Here is a 17,236-nt window from a genome sequence, read left to right as displayed (position 1 = left end):
CGTAACTATGTAGTTACACATAACGTTAACGTAATACAGCCTTGTGTAAACTTTTCAATATTTGAGTTTTCGAAGCCAGACCAAAGACTGATTAGTTCTGCTGCAAAGTTATTGTAAGGACTAATCCAAAGATCCAGCTACAGCGCAAAGTTGTTAATCCAAGTTTCTGCTAGCTGTTATTATAAGATTTCGTAGACGTAAATTTCTTACAGTGCAGACACACACACACATACACACACATAGACAGACACTGACGCAGCAGTGCAATGCGGCAAGTGTTTGTTAGCGCATTATGCTGACTTAGATGTGGGCTGGGCGGAAGGGGAAGTTTGGACAGGCAACCACTTTTACTTACTGCAGCTGAGAGAGAGAGAGAGAGAGAGAGCGAGAGAAGAAACACAGCCAATCAGAGCGAGAGAGATAGAGAGAGCTTTAGTAGCATCTATGGTTTGGCGGGTCTCTTGTTTGGCAAGTGGCGCGCTGACAGCTGAAAAGGATTTTGTTCTCCTTGCCAAAGTTAAGCCTTAAAGCCAAGAGCTAATTTTACTTTAAGATTTACCGAGTGCCAAGCGCCCAACATATTTGGCACAAAGCTGAACGAAATGCATTTTCCTGTCGGTGAAAGAAAAATCCAGAATTTACTTCGATATTATCCGTTTGTGATTAGGTGGCTGACATGCAAATGTGGGCGTGGCTCTAGCTGTGGCTCTGGCTCTGGCTGTGGCTGGCTCTGTCTCTGTGTCTGGGCTTTGCTTCCAATTTATGCACGAACATTTTGTGCACCAGAAGCCGAATGCCATTCAAGCAGCAAACGAAGAACTTTTTGCACACAGCCAACAAATTTCTTGTTGGGATTCGTTCTTCTTAAATAATAAGTATCATAATTTCAAGGGTTGTCAAAAAAGTCTTTTAATTTATGTCTGCCATTTCCGACCCAGTCCAAGCTCGCCCTGTGCCTAGAAAATCAACATAAATAAGCAAAAGTTACTCGAAGACTCTGACTCGCCCAGTTTCAGCTACATTTCTAGGTTGTAGGTAGGCAAACTCTTCTCTTTATTAAGTTTCTCTCCTTTCTCCATCTCTCTCTCTCTCTTCCTTTTTTTTTCTCGTTGTGTTTGGAATCCATTCTGGACGCTGCCAAGGACCAAGTTTGTCTTTTGTGTCAATGTGATTGTGGGCGAATATGTGTGTGTGTTTGTTGTTGCTGTGTTTATTGCAAGTTGGCAACTCTGTTACAATTGTGCCTAATTTCATGCTCTACCCCGGCTGGCAAACAAATGTTGTTGCATACTTTCAGGTAAATAACTTTATTAAAATAATGACAAGCCGCACGAAGGCAGCTTGAAGGGCGGTGAGGTCTGCGGGCAATGGCTGACAAGCTGGCAGTCTGTTGCTGCAGTTGTTGTTTCTGTACTTGACATTGAGTTGTGCCCCAGTGGCGTAGCTCAAGCAGAGCAAATGGGTGCTGCCTAACAGGGCTGTTAAGATACCAAAAAATGTATATGATATAAGTGACAATTTGAAGCTGATTTAAAAGCTGAAGAGGATATACAAATAAATCCCTAAAAATGTAAGAAATCTAACTTTCTTATATTTAAAATGATTTCTTGATTTATGGGAGCTGTGCGTCTGGAAGTTAGCTACAAAGGCCTTTCTTAAATTAAAATTCTTTTGTATTACCAAAAAGAAAAATAATAATACCATAAGTAATTATATTCCAAGAATAGAGGCTCTTCATATTCGACGAACCCATCTGGCAACCCTATATTTTTTGAGAAAAGTGGGCACAATACGCCGTACAGGTTCAAGGCGGCTTTTTGATAAGAATCGTACTCAAAAAGTGATGCCAACAGATCTGCTTGAATCAAATAAAATAATTAATATATTCAATGTATATAAAAAAAAAAAAAAAAAATAAAACACTATGGCCCGTCATATATGGCCAGCCCTGTAGAGTTGCCAGATGGGTCCGTCGAATATGGACAGCCCTGTATAATAAATTGCCTGTTCAATTGCAATGATAATATCGCTTAATCAAAATTTGGTTGACTGGAAAATCATTTGAATTCTCTCATAATTAACTGTGTCATAACAGAGTTTTGTCCAGTGTAGCAGGAAGTAAGTAAATCATATATAAGCCCAGCATTTGCTTGGCCCTGTCCAGTCCCTGAAACCCCTTCATAAATTAAGAGCTACAGCTTTGTGTATTACCGTAGCTAACTTTATGCATTCCACAGGAAACACTTAACTAGGAATCGCTGTGGCTGCTGCTGCTTTTGCTGATGTTGTTGTTGTTGTTGCTGATGTTGTTGTTGTTGTTGTTGCTGTTGTTGTTGTTTGGTGTAATGCACAACGAGTTTTATGTCTGGAGCGTACCGAAAATGTGACGCTTCTAATTATGAAACTAAGCAGCTTGTGATTTGTTCAAGCGTGAAAATGCTGTCGACAACAGCCGTAGGGGCCGCAGGGGCTGTGGCGGGGCAGTGGGGAGCATTGGACATGGCACGACTTTGCCGTGCGCGTCTCGGCAGGCAAAATATTATGGCAACTTGTAAATAAGCCGCAGCTGCCGCTGTCCTCAATGCTGCAACAACCTCTGCAGCAGCAGCAGCAGCAGCAGCAGCAGCGCCAGCAGCAGCAGAGGCAACGGCAACATCAGGTCAGGAGCTTGGCAGCAAACCAGCAAAGCCAACAGCAAATTTCGCTCCAAAAATTTATGCAAAATTATTTTGTAAAGTTTGCGTTGCGCTAGCGCTAGCGCCCACTTTTTTGGTGGCTGCTTAAGCCTTTTGATGATGGCTGCCCTCGTCGCCCCAATCTCGTTCCACGCTGCGTGCCTCGTGGTCGCTGGCCCCGCTTTTGCCGAGTTTCGCAGAATTTGAGTTTCGAGTTTGAGTTCATCGCCGTCGACAAAGTTTACCATTTTGCGCGACAAAGTGGCAAACAGTTTAGCAGAGTTTACGACAACAGACGTTGGCGACGTCGTTGCGTATGCGCCGTGTTGGCCACAGCTGTACGTGTGCCTGTGTGTGTGTGTGTGTGCGTGCGTGAGTGTGGACTGTTTAATAGCAGCTGCCATGCGGCCATGATGCTAATTACTGTTGCCATTTAAGTGGTTGCACCAAGTGACACTGCCATCGGGTTTCCGCCTCTGTTTTTCATTTTTTATAAACCTCTTTTTATTTTTTTTCTATTTTTTCGGGTTATTGGTTGAGCTCGGCTAAACGCTGCACAGGTGACACGCTGACCACGTTGTGGCAAAGCTGTTAAAAACGTGTCGCATTGCGTGGCCAAAGTTGGCTAGAGGTTAGATTTGGTTTATTCTGCTAATAGCTAGGGATAATTTTTTTTTTACCTTTTCAATACTTTTTTTAAATTTTATATCTTGGACTAGTATGGGAAATATTTCCACTGGTATGAGGTTAAAATTGTCAAAGTGTTCCTTTGCAAAATGAATGAGTTTTTTGCCCTACCAAACTATTACGCTCGATTTTATTTTCGATACTTAATTTTCGTAGATTTTTAAATTGAAGAGTTGTAATTATAGAAGTCATTGTGAATAACTTTTGAATCGCTTAAAGAAGAAGAAGTTCCAACTTCAACTTAAACTTAAAACTTTATTTTATTTTTTTTTTTTAAAGGCTTATTAACTGTTATTAGCATGCCCTAAACGAGAATTGGGAAAGAAATAAATATATGTCAAATTGGATTTCTGCTAAGAGCAGCCTCTGAAAATCCTAGTGCAGCTGGCATTCATCAAAATGCTTGCATCGCATTTCGTTTGGCAATTTCTGCAACAAATTGGTTAACAAACCTTACAGCTGCGCCCCGCGCTGCCCCCGCTCAACAAGGTTCGCGTCTCAGCTAAGATGGCAGCCTAAGATTTGGACACGCTCAGCGCGTGTAATGCGCGTTTAAAAAGTTTACAAACTTTGCCAAGTTTCGGATGTGTTTTCATTTTTTTTCTTTCGATTTTTACTTGTTTTGTTGTTTATTTTTGGTTTTTATTTCCCGGCTGCGAATTTCCAATTTTTTGCACCGTGTAACTTTGCGCGCTGCCACGCCCCCGTTGCCCTTTTGCAGCCATCAGCCTGTTTACACTTTCGCCGCTTTGATGTATTTGCTGGCTGCCAGGCGCTTAAACTGCAGAACGTGACCATTTAAAAATGCGCCACGTTTGCCAAAAACTTTGCCAATGCCTCGAACTCTGGCTTCACCCAAAAAATAAAACATAAAAATGAGAAAGAAGAAAACGCAACAAACCAAAAAATGAGAAAAAAAGTCGCACAACTTCGTGACAAAGGTGAAAAGAACAACCTGGCTACCCGCTAGCTGGGCGTGTGAGGGCGTGGCAGTCATATGCAACTGTCGCGCTGCAAAATTTATGAAAATTGATTTAGCCAAATGGAAGCCAACCAAAGACAACTTTATACCAAACGAACCGAATCCGTGGCAGGGGCAGAAGCCTTTAATGACATTTGAACTGAAACGTTTGCAGCAGTCGCAGATTGTATGCCCTATTAGAGGTGCTACATGATGGGCGCAATCGTATACTAAGAGTATTATCTTTAATAATAGCTTTAGAAATAGTTTAACTGAACTCAAATTATCTGGCGTGGCACAATTATAATCGGCTTGACTGGGGCATTAAACTAGCTTTCGTTGGCAGCTCGTAAATTGCATGGAAATCTATGTGGGCATTCCGAAAATCGAGTTAGCTTTCAAATCGTTGATGCTCAATGATGAATGTTATACATGCATATATACAGTAGTATATACACAGTAGAATCCGGTTATATTCTGATTCCCAGACAAACTTATATGAGCAAATATATATGGTTATAACGTCTTCCAGATATAAATATACTATATATATATTAGTTGAAGAGAATTTAAGCTGAGGTCTATATATTCATTTAGAACTAGAAATGGCGAAATTGAAGTGAAATGGTTGGACAGAATTAAAGGTGATAAGCAAGCAATAAAACAGCTCGCATCAAATACGTGCGGAAAAATGATGTTGGCTATTTGAGTTCTGGTCAAGTTAATTTTCTATAGCCTCGCCTGTCGCACGTTGCTGTCATTCGCTGCGTTTATTGACGGGTCACAGCGCAGTGACTGCGTCAGAGACTGCTAGAGAGACAGAGAGAGAGAGTGAGAGAGAGAGAGAGGGAGAGTGAGGTTTAATTGAAAGCTAAACAGCAGAGCGAAAGCGTTGAGGTGGTAAGCGTTTCAGCTAATTCGGTAATTTGCACGCAATTGCATGAGTTGTTGACTATATCTATAGAATGAGTGGGCACATGGGGCATACAGATACAGACACACACACACACACACATGCCCACACTTGCACACACATGCATGCAGCATATGGATAAATAGGTATTCGCATGAGTGTGCGTGGTGTGTGTGTGTGTGTGTGTGAGTATGTGTGTGTTGATCGTTAGCGTTTGGCAATTGACTTAAATGGCAACCTTTGTTGTTGCATGTGCGTTTCCTATTTCATTTGCCAGTTGCCGGCCAGGCGCAGTCAGTGCTCGTTTATGGCCGTGCCACATGGCATATGCGTAATGTTCATTTGATGTGCGTGCTTCAAGAAGCCGAACTGATGAGGCGTTTATTTAAGCAAACCCATCGATGTTTATTCCAGTCAATGTGAATGGCTGAGTGAATGAAGCCAACTATTTGCCGAGCTGAGTGCATTGCTACTTATTGGCTAAAATTTCTATAAAGGCTGTGATGAAACTGGCTAAATCAAATGTAATGAAATGATTTATATGTATATCAATTATATTTGAAATAATTATTATTTATTATTATTATTAGCTGGAGCTGGAGGATATATTCTATCAACATATTTGATTACAGTTACCCTTTAAGATTTTGCTTTTAAAAATATGAGCAACTTGTTTATAAATTACTTACAAAAGTTGTCATCGAAGTCGAGTTTTCATAACAGCATTCCACTCTGTGGAAACTGTGATTAAAGTCCGATTTGATGGGTAGCTGCCGCCAGTTGAATAGTTGACTTTAAAATTCTTGAAGGGGTTCGACTTCTAAGCCGAAAGAGAAACTTTTGCAGTGTACTGAAAAAAGGCAAAGCGAAAAGATAGTTTCTGTTAGAGTACGAGTGTGCGTGTGTCTGTGTGTGTCTGTGTGTGTCTGTGTGTGTTTGTGAGTTTGTGTGACACGCTGCGTTTAACACAAATGAATATGAATGTGGGCACAGGCGAACGCAGCGGGCGTCCAGAGATCTCCGACGTTGGTGGAGCTGGAGCAGGTTAGGGACAACAAGGAGAAGCGTGGGCTAAGGCGGGGGCGGGGGTGAGCAGAGTGCGCTAAATAAAATTTAATGTAGTGCGAAACGTTTATGAGCTGCAACCGCAACTGATGATGAGAGCCGCCGGGTGCTCTGTGAGAATTTGAGATGCCGAGAAACTGCGAACTGCAGAACTGGGGAAGCTGGGCAACTGGGCAACTCTGCACAACTGGGAAGCTGGGAAACTGGGAAAATAGCGAGCTGTGAGAGTTGAGCGCAACGAAGCGGAGCGTTAAATAAACAACTGGCAAAGTGCTCAAAAAGTTGACGGGGCGGAGCTCATCTCAACTCAGCTCAATTTCAGCTTCGGTTTCATTTGGGCAATTGAAAAGTTGCCGAAACGCTTAAAGTTCTCCACTTTATCCACTAAGTATTTTTTTGCTTAGCCAGATTGCGTGTACGCTACGCACAGGTGAATTGCATTTTATCAACACCGATGCAAGGAAAAAAGCGAAGAAAAACGAGTGACGTTATTTTCCACAGAACTGCATTCAATTTAATTGAATTTTTTCTTCAGCACATGTAATGCTAGAGTTTTCCATATATTTATATATGTATATATACATATATATAGAAATCAACGCGTATTTGAAGAGCTGTTCGCTTCCGACAGCTGAAGCACTATTTGATTTCCAATTTAAATATGGTAAAAAAAAGCAATATATATATATATATATATATATATATATATATATATATATATATATATATATATATATATATTTATACATATATATATATATATATTTATACACTTTTTCCAGATGCAATGTGGGACATGAGTCTGTTTGTGTGTGTGTGTGTGTGTGTGTGTTTATTGCGCCTCTGTGCCTATGCCGTGCGGTTCAGCTTCCACTGTAATTGACAGGCTCATGACAGTTTAATTATTTTATAGAAAATCAATTCAGTTTGCATATGGCGTTTGACGCGCACTAGACAGTCTGAGAATTGTGCATTCAATTTCCACACTAGAAATAACTTAGATAGAGCATGAAAAGTTGGCTGAACTGTAATATAATTAAAAAATAAAAAATAAAAAATTATTTAAGTGTTTTAAGTTTTGCTTTTGAGCTACATTTATGGAAAAAATATTTATTTATATACGACTTTTTTTTTTTTTTTTTTTTATTGACTGATTTTTCTTTTGACTACAGACTGGAATAATTAATTTATTTATGCTGGAGCAAGCTCTGAAGCTAATGACAATTCTATATATTCCAAATCAAACTAAATCTGATCTAATATAAATTTTTATTTGCATCTAAGTAAAGTTTTTAAATTTAATTTGTGTATAACAACTTATCAAATACAATTCAGAATTGACTTTTATAGGTTTTTATTCGTATATATGTGGATTAAAAAGATATATATATTGTTTTAGCAAAACTTAAATTTTATTTGAAAATACAATAACATGTTAACAGAAATAACATTTATTTGTGCTTCGAGAACTTTCCTTTAATTACTTAGTAAAAAAAAAAAGAAAACAATAAAGCTTTAATTTTATTGTGTGATTTATAATATATAAAGAACAACTTATTTTTATAAAGCTCAACAAATCAATGTATTCTTTTAATCTTTCTAAGTACAATTTGTTTAGTGAACTCATAATATTTGCCCGCAGCCCACAAAAACATAAAATATCCTCAAATTGGCATCCGCCAGTCCCAATAACAATAAGACAAACAACCTTTACAGACATCACTTAAACTGTCCAACTGTCTGCGCCTCCTGGGGCAGCGCAGACCAACAAAAGATAAACTTTTTTCTATTTGTCTTCTTTTGCTTCTCTCCTCCATTTTTTTTGTAGCGCCAACATAAAACGCACTTTGGTTTCAATGGACAATTTCCGCTTCCTGTTGTTGTTAGATGAACAGCTGCTGCGGTCTGTTGCTTATGTAGGCGCAAACGTGATAGAGCCAATAAAAATGGCCACCAATTGCGGTCGGCCTGTTGACGCGCTCCTCAAATATGCCACTCAATAAATACCCTAACTGAAAATGCCAAATATGATGTAGAGTTTTTACTTGAATCAAAGAGTTTCTTTATATAGAGTAACTGTAGTCAATGAGCTTCAATTCGAAAGAGAAAAATTTCCCCATCAATTAAATTTAAGTTATTATCTAGTTGGCGTATCATAAGGTAAAATTCCCTTCAGGGCTCATTACTCTGTCTGTTTTATAAATAGTTATGCGCTTCAGCAAGTGTAAACCTGTATTTCCTTTAAGCTAACATCTATTTCCTGTTGGCATGCTCAGCCATTAAGTGCTATTGCGCGATGATATGAAAGCTAAGCAAGCTTCAGGCTAGACTCTGATTGGCACTTAGACTTAATCATAAAGCTCCTTTGGCTAAGCACATATCACTGGTCAAAGCCTTGCCTCAAGACATCAGACCAGCACTTAGCCCAAGGTATTAGGTAACCGACTCTCTACCCTCCCTCTGTACCCTTTTTGCAATTTGTGTTCAGCTGGTCAAAAGCTTTTCTAGCTTTTTAATGCGCTCAAGCGCATTTACTTTTGATTTCGCCTTGGCCACTTACTTGGAATTCAGTTCAGTTCGGCTCGGTTCGGTTCGGTTGGGATTGCTGTTGCTGCTGCTGCCACCTGTTGCTGCTACTTGTGAGGCAGCTGAAGGCCAGCCCCGCCATCTCCCCCCGCCGCCATATGTGAGCTGATTATGTTAATGCTCTGGCCCACTTAATGCGCTCGCCAAGTCAGACGCCATTTGCGGTGCGTGCGAATTGAATTAAAAAGTTCACTGAACGGCTGCCTCTCAATTGAATTAAAACTTTTTCAATTTTATTGCGATTTTATGATTCGTGCAGTCGAAATGAAGAGTAAAACAAGCCGAAGAATAATTAAAGTTAATTCACTTCAGACTCTGTTAAAAAGTCACTGACAAATTAGGTGCTAAGGATAGGAAAATAAAGCTGAAGCTAACTTTATTTAGTTAATGTGTATAGAAACTAAGTCAATATTATTTTTTAATTTTTTTTATCAATTTATCTTTCTATGAATTTTTAAAGAATATTTTAAAAATTTATGAATGAATTAATTAATAATTACATATTTATGATAATACATATATTCGGCATATGCTCAATTTTAAATAATTTTTGGGCATGTTCACTAAGAAATATATACCAAATATTCTCTCTAGTGCAGTTATATGTATGACATCTTTGGGAGCATCTCTTGGCCACATCTCGCTTCTATTGTGAACAACAGCTTTGCGTGCTGACCTGCATTTAAAGTTGCTTAAGTGGTCGTCAACCCTCGGGGCAGCCAATGGAATTTGTTTGAATGGGGAGGTTCGGCAGTTGGTATATGTATGTGTGTGTGTGTGTGTGTGTGTGTGTGTGTGTCTGTGGGTAGGCAGCAAACAAAAATTCATTAAAATTTTGCATATTTTTAAAAACTTGAGTGACCCGCGCGGTGCCTCGGGGCATTTGTCGGCCTTTAAAGTGGCTCCCGCAGCGCCAAATTCTCTTGTTTATGCCTCGTAATGCGGCAGCTTAAGGCCTTTACCCCGAAAAGTATGTAGCAGAAACCTCTAGCCGCGTGTAAAATTTAAGCAAAGGCAAACAAAAAAGCGGCAAAAAAGTTTTTAATATGCGGATAGCTTTAATTAAATATGTTTTCCACTTGGCAGGCCCAAACGAAAAAAAAAAAGAAAAAAATGGAAATAATAATAAAAAAATTATATGCAAAACAAAAACAATCCCAAGAAGTACAAAGCTAAGTGTGGTGGTTGGTGTTTGCATTCTGGTTTTGTTTTTGTTTAACATCAACAGAAATGTTGGTTGCTGCGCAAACAAACAAGTTTTTCCGGTTTTTCTTGACTGTTTTCTTTGTATTCGGGCTATGTGTGGATAGAGAGCTTGACCTATGTTAGCGGTGCTTCAACTGCTCTAATGGTGATTACAGGGACTCAACTTGCAGGCTTAAGTAAAACAGTGTTTAGCTGTGGAAAAATTTATAAAGTCATCATAAGAAGAGCATAATCTTACGGCTTGAAATTCTCTTGCTCATAGAGATGTCACAAATAGTAAAAGAGGAAATAAGTTGCTAGAATATGGTATAGCTAGGGTCAGTAGCCTAGCGGTAACAGAAACGATAAACAAAGGAAAAAGAGAGAAATAAAATATCGTAATGAATACTTTATAAACTAACTATTCATATATTTATTATTTAATTTGTGCCAATTTCATAAATGCATCAATGAAATAAGTTTTCAATTATTTTTCATGGATTTCAGCTCGATCTTTTGCTACTTGACCGAAATAATATCGCATAATATATGTCTATATATATACATAATTTAAAGCGCTTCGTTTCGCTTATCAGCTGACTGGCATCTTTATTATTAATTTCTTTATTAAATACATATTTTCTTATACTCTTTGCCTTTGTGCTCTGAGCAAAATGCTGCTGAAAGGCTTTCAGCATTCGTTTCCCACTCGCGCTGCTGCCATTGATAATAATTTATTATGAATTTCTTTATTTATATATATGTAGTATATATTTTTTGTTCTCTGCTCGGTTTTGTCTCCAGCACTTCTCTGCTCCTCCTTGTGCTGCTGTTTCTTTCATTTGCCTCTGGTGTGGGCCTACGAAAGTTTAAATAAACATAAAATGGCGACACGAGCATGAATAAGGCAGCAGAGTCGACGACGTCTGCATATGCAGTATATATAAAATTTATATCATGAACACTGTGACACCCTTTCACACACACACACGCACACACACACACACTCTCTACACACAGACAGCACCCGCATACAGCATATGAAAAACAAACAAATTGACATGCCGATGCCGAAAAAGCAAACAAAATGTTGGCATAAACGGGCTGAAGCCGAGATATGAAAGTTGGGCAAAAATCTTTTTGCTGTTGGGTAAATGTTTTAAAAATTGTTGTAAAATTCATCGGATATGAAAATCTAATGATTTGTAAAGTTGCCGATAAGCGCGAGGCGAGGCGCCCTCTGGCGGGCGGCAGCCATCAACGGCAGCAAGAACAACAAGGAACAAGGAAAAACTGTTGCCAATCGGTAGGCAGAGTGTAAAAGGATTTTCCGCATTTATTGAAATATTAATATTTACTTTTTCCACCAGCGCCACGCATCCGATTGTGTGTGGGTGTAAAATTATTGAAAACTTTTCGCATGCAAAGTTCGCCCTGGCCACATTTTAGGGTCTATCCTTTAAGTTTTCGCATATGCGTAGAGCACAAATGTTTGTACAAAAGAACAGTCAATGGCCCAAAAGTTTTGGCATTCAAAAACAAAATCAATTCAAAGTTTTGCATTTTCCCACCTCTTCGTTTTCTTTGTGGGTCAATGGCGCTTGGCCTTTGGTTCTCGTCTGCCCAAAAATGTTCTGATAAACCATCTGGGACCGCTCTCGATCTAAGCGGATTAACAGCCATTATGTAGTAAATTATGCTGAAACTCAGCTGAGCTCTAGCATTTCGCAAATGTATTGTATAAATTGTATTTATTTTAGATTTATATTTTTGCTCTTAAGCAAAATCTCTGCTCAGTTTCAAGCGAGTGGCATTAAAAAATATTTACTGTGTCTAGACTTGGCTGCGCATAAATCAAATGCATCGGCCAAAGAGTCTTACTGCAGTTTTTCGGCCACAAAAACAAGAAAAAAAAGTACATACATATATAATAAAAAGTAGAAAGCAAAAGTGTGTTGCTCGAAAGCATTTGACCACGAAATACCCTGTAAGCTGATGATTGAGTTCAAATTAAAAGAGTAAAAGGATTGAAAAGAATGTATGTAAGATTTTCGTAGCGATTAAAATCGGGATAAAATAAAAAAATTATATTCCCTTGAATAATTTTCGATACTTTGAATTTCTGTGTAAATTGAAAAAATAAACGGATCCCCTTGCCATTTCGAATTATCGAGACTCTACTGTATAACCAAATTACATTCTTTGATAATATATTAATTAATATGTACATATTATTTTAATAATATTTTTTAAACATTGCCTTTTCGCATTCTGTTACAGAGTATGAGAATATAATAAAAATAAATAAAATTGTTGCCATAATGTAGTTTTCAATGTGTGTCTGTCTGTATGAGTGTGTGTGTGTGTGCATGTGAGTGCAAGTGTGTCTGCGTTGCGTATACTTAATGTGCAGCGTGTGCCCGTATTACGAAAGTGCCAAAATGCGCTTGTGTGTGTGTGTACAAGTACGGATGTGTGCGTGTGTGTGCTGGCATTTTATAAATTTTATTTATACGCTTGTGAGTCAAGTTTGCTTTGGGGCTTCTCTGCAAAGCACCGCAAATGTATTTAAAAGTCGAACGTAGAGAAAAACAGGAAATGGCAATTAGTTTGGCCAAGTGCTAAGCATTGAATATAGTTTAAGATTTTCTTTCCAGCGGTTCTAAGAATATTTTATGATGGTGTTTTCTCTGTGCAAAGATAGGAGCTGAACGCAAAAGTTGTTGACTCAACAAAAAAGAGTTGTCTGGGCTATCAATTGTAATTGTTTAAGTTATTTAATGAGAATTTCTAATTATTATTTATGCACACCTAAAGGTTCTTTTTAATATATAATTTTTAATGGAACTTAGACCCACTTACATATTTATATCTATCAGCACTTGATTTCCACTTAGCTTTCGCATTATACACCGCCCATTAACTTACAAATTTCTTGATTGAACACCAAACATTTCTTAAATTGTATACACGACATTTCTCAGATAATTTGGTAAAAAATATAATTTCAACATTTCAAATAAAAACATTTCAGTCGCCGCGTCTCAAGCCGCTCGGATCAAGAACAAATCGCATTCCGAACGCAAAGCGATCTGTCGGCAGACTCATAACCACACTGAAGCCCATCTGTAGTGGTATATGTGAAAGATATCTGAGGGATAGATTTAGCAGCCATTATAGCGTACCATTATTATTATTAATAATAGATGTCTAGCGTACTTGGTCCACATAAAGCCAACTAGCGCATCAGAGTCGATCATGCCATGCACGGCGCAGTTCCAAAAGTTCCATTGATAGCAGATGGTGGCGATTGTTTTGCGTGTACTGCGATTCCAGGCCAGCAAATTAGCCATCTGGATTTGCGGATGGATTCGCTGCCAGTAGCTAACGTCCAGACCCAGACGCGAAACTGTTGCCGCAAAGGAATAATGATGATGAGAGTAGCTGCAAGAGAAGCGAAATTTTAGATTATGTGATGGATTGATGAGGTTTCAGTTCAGCCTTTGCTGCAGTTACTAACTATTCGTCTAACTATATACCCTAAATTTTCTACTCTCCCTTGTCGCTCCCAGAACTCACCGAGCAGCAAATGCCAAGTCTGACATAATTTTCTTTGGCTTATTCCACTCTATCAGTAGCTCGCAGCCGATTGCCCAGTGCTGGGAAATGGAACGCATTACCGACGAAGTGCAACGTCCAGTCTCATCTCGTACATTGTACAAATTTGTTGTCCAGGTGTCGCAGGGACGTGTCCACTCGATTGTATATTGCGTCTCCACCGGCGTGTCCTTGCCGGCCTTTTGGAAGACAGCCTCCAGGCGTAGTGGCTTGAATGGATAGTAAAGGAGGTTCAAATTGGCGGCCAATGTGGTGGGATGTATGTCGCCGACAATTGTTGGCGTTAGCTATAGGGGAAATCGAATTAGATTGAACATTTGTAAGTGTTTTCAGTTCTCGTCTTGCACTCACCATAAAATCATCAACCATACGAAACGTGTAGAGGCCCCCAAAGCGAAAGCCGGCGGGTCTCACATGACTCAGGACCCATGCGGCCGATATGAATTTGTTTGGCGCCAGTCGATGATAATAGTCGAGCTCGACGCCATCATAGAATTTCGGCATTACATTGTGGGCGAGGCTGTGCAGCGTTTGGACATTGCCGGGATTCTTGTTGTTGGAGACGCCGCCGTATCGCTGAAAACAGGATGGAAACTTATAGGCAGCAAAGGGTGGACACGAATTGCAGGACATGCCACCTAAATCAAAATCAAATACTCAACTATAGATGTGCAGAAACAGAGTGAAAATTTATCCAAATTGAACTAGCTGGAGAGGCTTGAGTAATTTTGGGCTTTTGTTTTGTTTTTTGTTTATTTTTATGGTTTTTTTGTTTTGAAATATTGTTAATGTATTTTTTGTATTGAGTATTGTTTTCCACACTCAATTAACAACAAACGAAATGTTATACCGATCTCCGTTTCCGTTCCCCACTGCTTCAAATATCCAACTATGTAGTTGTACATGTAGTCAAAAATTTATGAAAACCCCCAAACATCAGCTGCCAATTGTCATTTTATGCGCCATTTCATGCTACGCCTGTCACTAAGAGTCTTGCCTCTCGCTCTCTCCCCTTCACTCTGCCGTTGTCTGTGTCTGCATTTCTTTCCTTTCCTTTCTTTTTTCTCGGTTGTGTGCGCACAGCTCTGTCATCCTTTTCGTCCTTTGGCACACCATTAGGCGCGTTTCGCACTTTTTACATTATTTATAAGACATACAATTTGCCTGGGCGATTCGTTTCTTTGAATACCCTATAGCTGTGTAGTGCTGCATCGCTGAGTAAGTATGTAAGTCTGAAGTACACGAGTCTCTTAGGTAATATTTAACAAACATATATGCAGTCCATACCGTCAAAAGACGTCCTGTTTATATATGTTATAGCTAGTATTTGTAGTCTATTTAATATAACTAGTATATTTATATATTTTGCTTTTAAATGCAATATAAATGCATTCATATATTCAGATCAAATTATATTTATTATGTATACTAAATATGAATATATAGAGAATATTATTTTTATTAATACACGCTTACTATATTAGTAAGTCGAGTCATGTGAAAAATTTTCTTAATATTCAATTATTATTTCTTCGATATTCGATCATCTAAGCAAGGGTATTTGGACCTCGTGCAGTTAGTTGAAGCAGCTTTCCACCTCGATTTTCGGCATTGCGATTGCCAGCGACTCATCTCATTGGCGATTCGGCATTTCATGTAATATTTAAGGCTTGCCACGAGTCCGGCGGATTTCGTTTGCGATTGAGTCGTAGATGGGGTCTGGTCACCCCACGTTTAAGTATAAGGTTGTACAAGAAATGAATGATAGTTTTCTTTCTTTGCCGATTATGTTGTTTGATGTTGTGCTTGTGAATCATTTATGCCAAAAGCTTTGAAATAAAATCCACAAAGAGCTGAAGGCAAAGTAAAGATGCATGTAAATCTAGCCCAATATTTACCTTATATACATAGCTATAAATGAAAATAGGTGCAAGCTGTAGTTGAGATTGGTTGAGCGTGTTGATATGGAACTATAAATTCGACAATCTTAACGAATCAAATGTTCTTCTGCTTATATCGTAGCTGTACTTCTCGCCTCTGGCGCAGAGATTACGGTATGTTGTGTCTCGACGCTGACATCGGATCCCAGGCGTGCCGCCCCAGCTATATAGACGTTGTCCCTCTTGAGTGTCTGTGCCAAAGGTGCAGCTGAGTATTATATACGTGTATATATTGCTATTATAGCTCAGAGCAGCGCAGCCGAATCGCGTATTGTACTCGATCAGGAGAAGAGCAGATTGTAATAATCCGTTTCTGAAATGAGAGAGAAAAATATGGTGAGAGAGAGAGAGGCAAATAAAACAGTGATCTTATGAAGAATAGGAATGAGAGAGTCGATGAGAAAGAATACGAATAAATAGAGAGAGAAAGATAATTACATATACGAGCAGCATGTGTGAGAGGGATAGGAAACCGTTGACAGAATGAGAGTCGATAACAAAAGAACTCACTACATAGCTCTCTCTTTTCATCTTTCTCTCTCTCACACTCTCTGTCTCCATCATTCTTCCATACCCAACTTACTCAACGTCATATTCGGATGGCAAGTGCAACGTTTGATATCGCGTTATGCTGGGCACATGAGCCGACCAGCCGTAGGCTATGCTGCGTATAGTTTCGATAGTGGAGGATCCCTGGCTATCGGAGTGATAGCCATAGAGTTCGACAAGTCGGCCAATGAGATTGAAGTTCATGGAGCACATCAGGGGTCGCGGTGCTACTTTGCAACGTTGCACGTCCAGTCGAGCAAAGTGTGCCAGCTCATCGTCCCAGTACATCTTGCCCATGCGCGCTGCCATGGGCAGATTCGTATATTCCTTGCCGCCGGCCACAGTGTTGCGCAACGTATTGAATATGGTATCCATATCGTCCCTGAACTCGCTCTCTTCCAGCAATCGGGCACTTCCCTCGCACTCTCCAATCGACTGCAAGCGATCGTCGGGACTTATCAAAATTGCATTACGGTAAAAACTAGGGTAAGAACTTACTCCATTATTATTACAAATTATATTCATGACATAACAGGGACGAATGTTACAGCGCTCGTCATCCGGAGCCCTTATGGTCAGGCATCCAAACCAGGGCAGAATACTCAGCAACGACAGCAGCGACAGCAACTGGTTAACTCGCATCGCTAGGCTCAACAGCTCTGCTTGTAATCCACGGTGCATCTGGCATTTATAGGCGATGTGGGTAGCTGGACAACATGAGTTGGTTTCTTGTGTCATGAAATTGATAGGAACAGGTGCTATATATTTTTGTAATAGAAATTTGTGCATTGTTTGCATGAGGCATGCTGTCTGCTCTTCAGGCCACAGCGCATTCTTAATACACTGCAAATGCGCTTAAACTTTTAGTGAAATCCTGGCGAAAAGGAAGGTATAATGTTTGCGAGACAATCTATTTGAAGGAAATGGGTCTAATAGGACAGGTAATACTCTATTCAAAGTGACGTATTTTAGAATACCTTACTTGGAGTCAACTTATAATAAAGGTAGAATCTAAATGTGAAAAACAATATTTAATTAGATTCAATAAATAATACTA

General features: G+C 39.3%; 2 protein-coding genes across 3 annotated transcripts; both read right to left on the bottom strand.

Annotated features, from left to right (window-relative positions):
- Window positions 1-13,003: 13,003 nt before the first annotated feature.
- On the bottom strand, window positions 13,004-14,590 carry LOC149270425 (mitochondrial import receptor subunit TOM40 homolog). The gene is made up of 4 exons (XM_089476432.1): window positions 14,042-14,590; window positions 13,652-13,977; window positions 13,292-13,516; window positions 13,004-13,223 (listed from the first exon to the last, which is right to left on the bottom strand). Exons 1-4 carry the CDS (start codon window positions 14,321-14,323, stop codon window positions 13,103-13,105), a joined length of 954 nt encoding a protein of 317 aa, XP_089332558.1. The 5' UTR covers window positions 14,324-14,590; the 3' UTR covers window positions 13,004-13,102.
- Window positions 14,591-15,087: 497 nt separating this feature from the next.
- Window positions 15,088-16,887, bottom strand: LOC149270424 (tabinhibitin 6). 2 transcript variants are annotated; one of them, XR_016271650.1, is made up of 4 exons: window positions 16,678-16,885; window positions 16,214-16,614; window positions 15,589-15,943; window positions 15,088-15,519 (listed from the first exon to the last, which is right to left on the bottom strand). XR_016271650.1 is itself a non-coding variant. In XM_089476431.1 (3 exons), exons 1-3 carry the CDS (start codon window positions 16,858-16,860, stop codon window positions 15,661-15,663), a joined length of 867 nt encoding a protein of 288 aa, XP_089332557.1. In that variant the 5' UTR covers window positions 16,861-16,887; the 3' UTR covers window positions 15,088-15,660. The 2 variants fall into 2 exon arrangements, 1 of the variants encoding a protein (XP_089332557.1); XM_089476431.1 differs by having other exon boundaries at window positions 15,088-15,943; window positions 16,678-16,887.
- Between the last annotated feature and the right edge of the window lie 349 nt (window positions 16,888-17,236).

The sequence above is a fragment of the Drosophila arizonae genome, chromosome 2 (assembly GCF_054131065.1).
Source record: "Drosophila arizonae isolate 15081-1271.41 chromosome 2, UAZ_ARI_1.0, whole genome shotgun sequence".
Classification (NCBI taxonomy): domain Eukaryota; kingdom Metazoa; phylum Arthropoda; class Insecta; order Diptera; family Drosophilidae; genus Drosophila; species Drosophila arizonae.
This window is presented reverse-complemented; position numbering and strand designations above follow the sequence as displayed.

What these genes read in the sequence shown, in the direction of transcription:
- LOC149270425 (XM_089476432.1), bottom strand. Translation starts at nt 14,323, where the DNA reads ATGTCCTGCAATTCGTGTCCACCCTTTGCTGCCTATAAGTTTCCATCC. An exon ending in GTATGGTTGATGATTTTATG is followed by an intron (nt 13,978 to 14,041) that starts GTGAGTGCAAGA and finishes TTTCCCCTATAG; the next exon opens with CTAACGCCAACAATTGTCGG. An exon ending in GACTTGGCATTTGCTGCTCG is followed by an intron (nt 13,517 to 13,651) that starts GTGAGTTCTGGG and finishes CTTCTCTTGCAG; the next exon opens with CTACTCTCATCATCATTATT.
- LOC149270424 (XM_089476431.1), bottom strand. Translation starts at nt 16,860, where the DNA reads ATGCACCGTGGATTACAAGCAGAGCTGTTGAGCCTAGCGATGCGAGTT. An exon ending in TAATTTGTAATAATAATGGA is followed by an intron (nt 16,615 to 16,677) that starts GTAAGTTCTTAC and finishes GATCGCTTGCAG; the next exon opens with TCGATTGGAGAGTGCGAGGG. An exon ending in CCATCCGAATATGACGTTGA is followed by an intron (nt 15,944 to 16,213) that starts GTAAGTTGGGTA and finishes CTCTCATTTCAG; the next exon opens with AAACGGATTATTACAATCTG.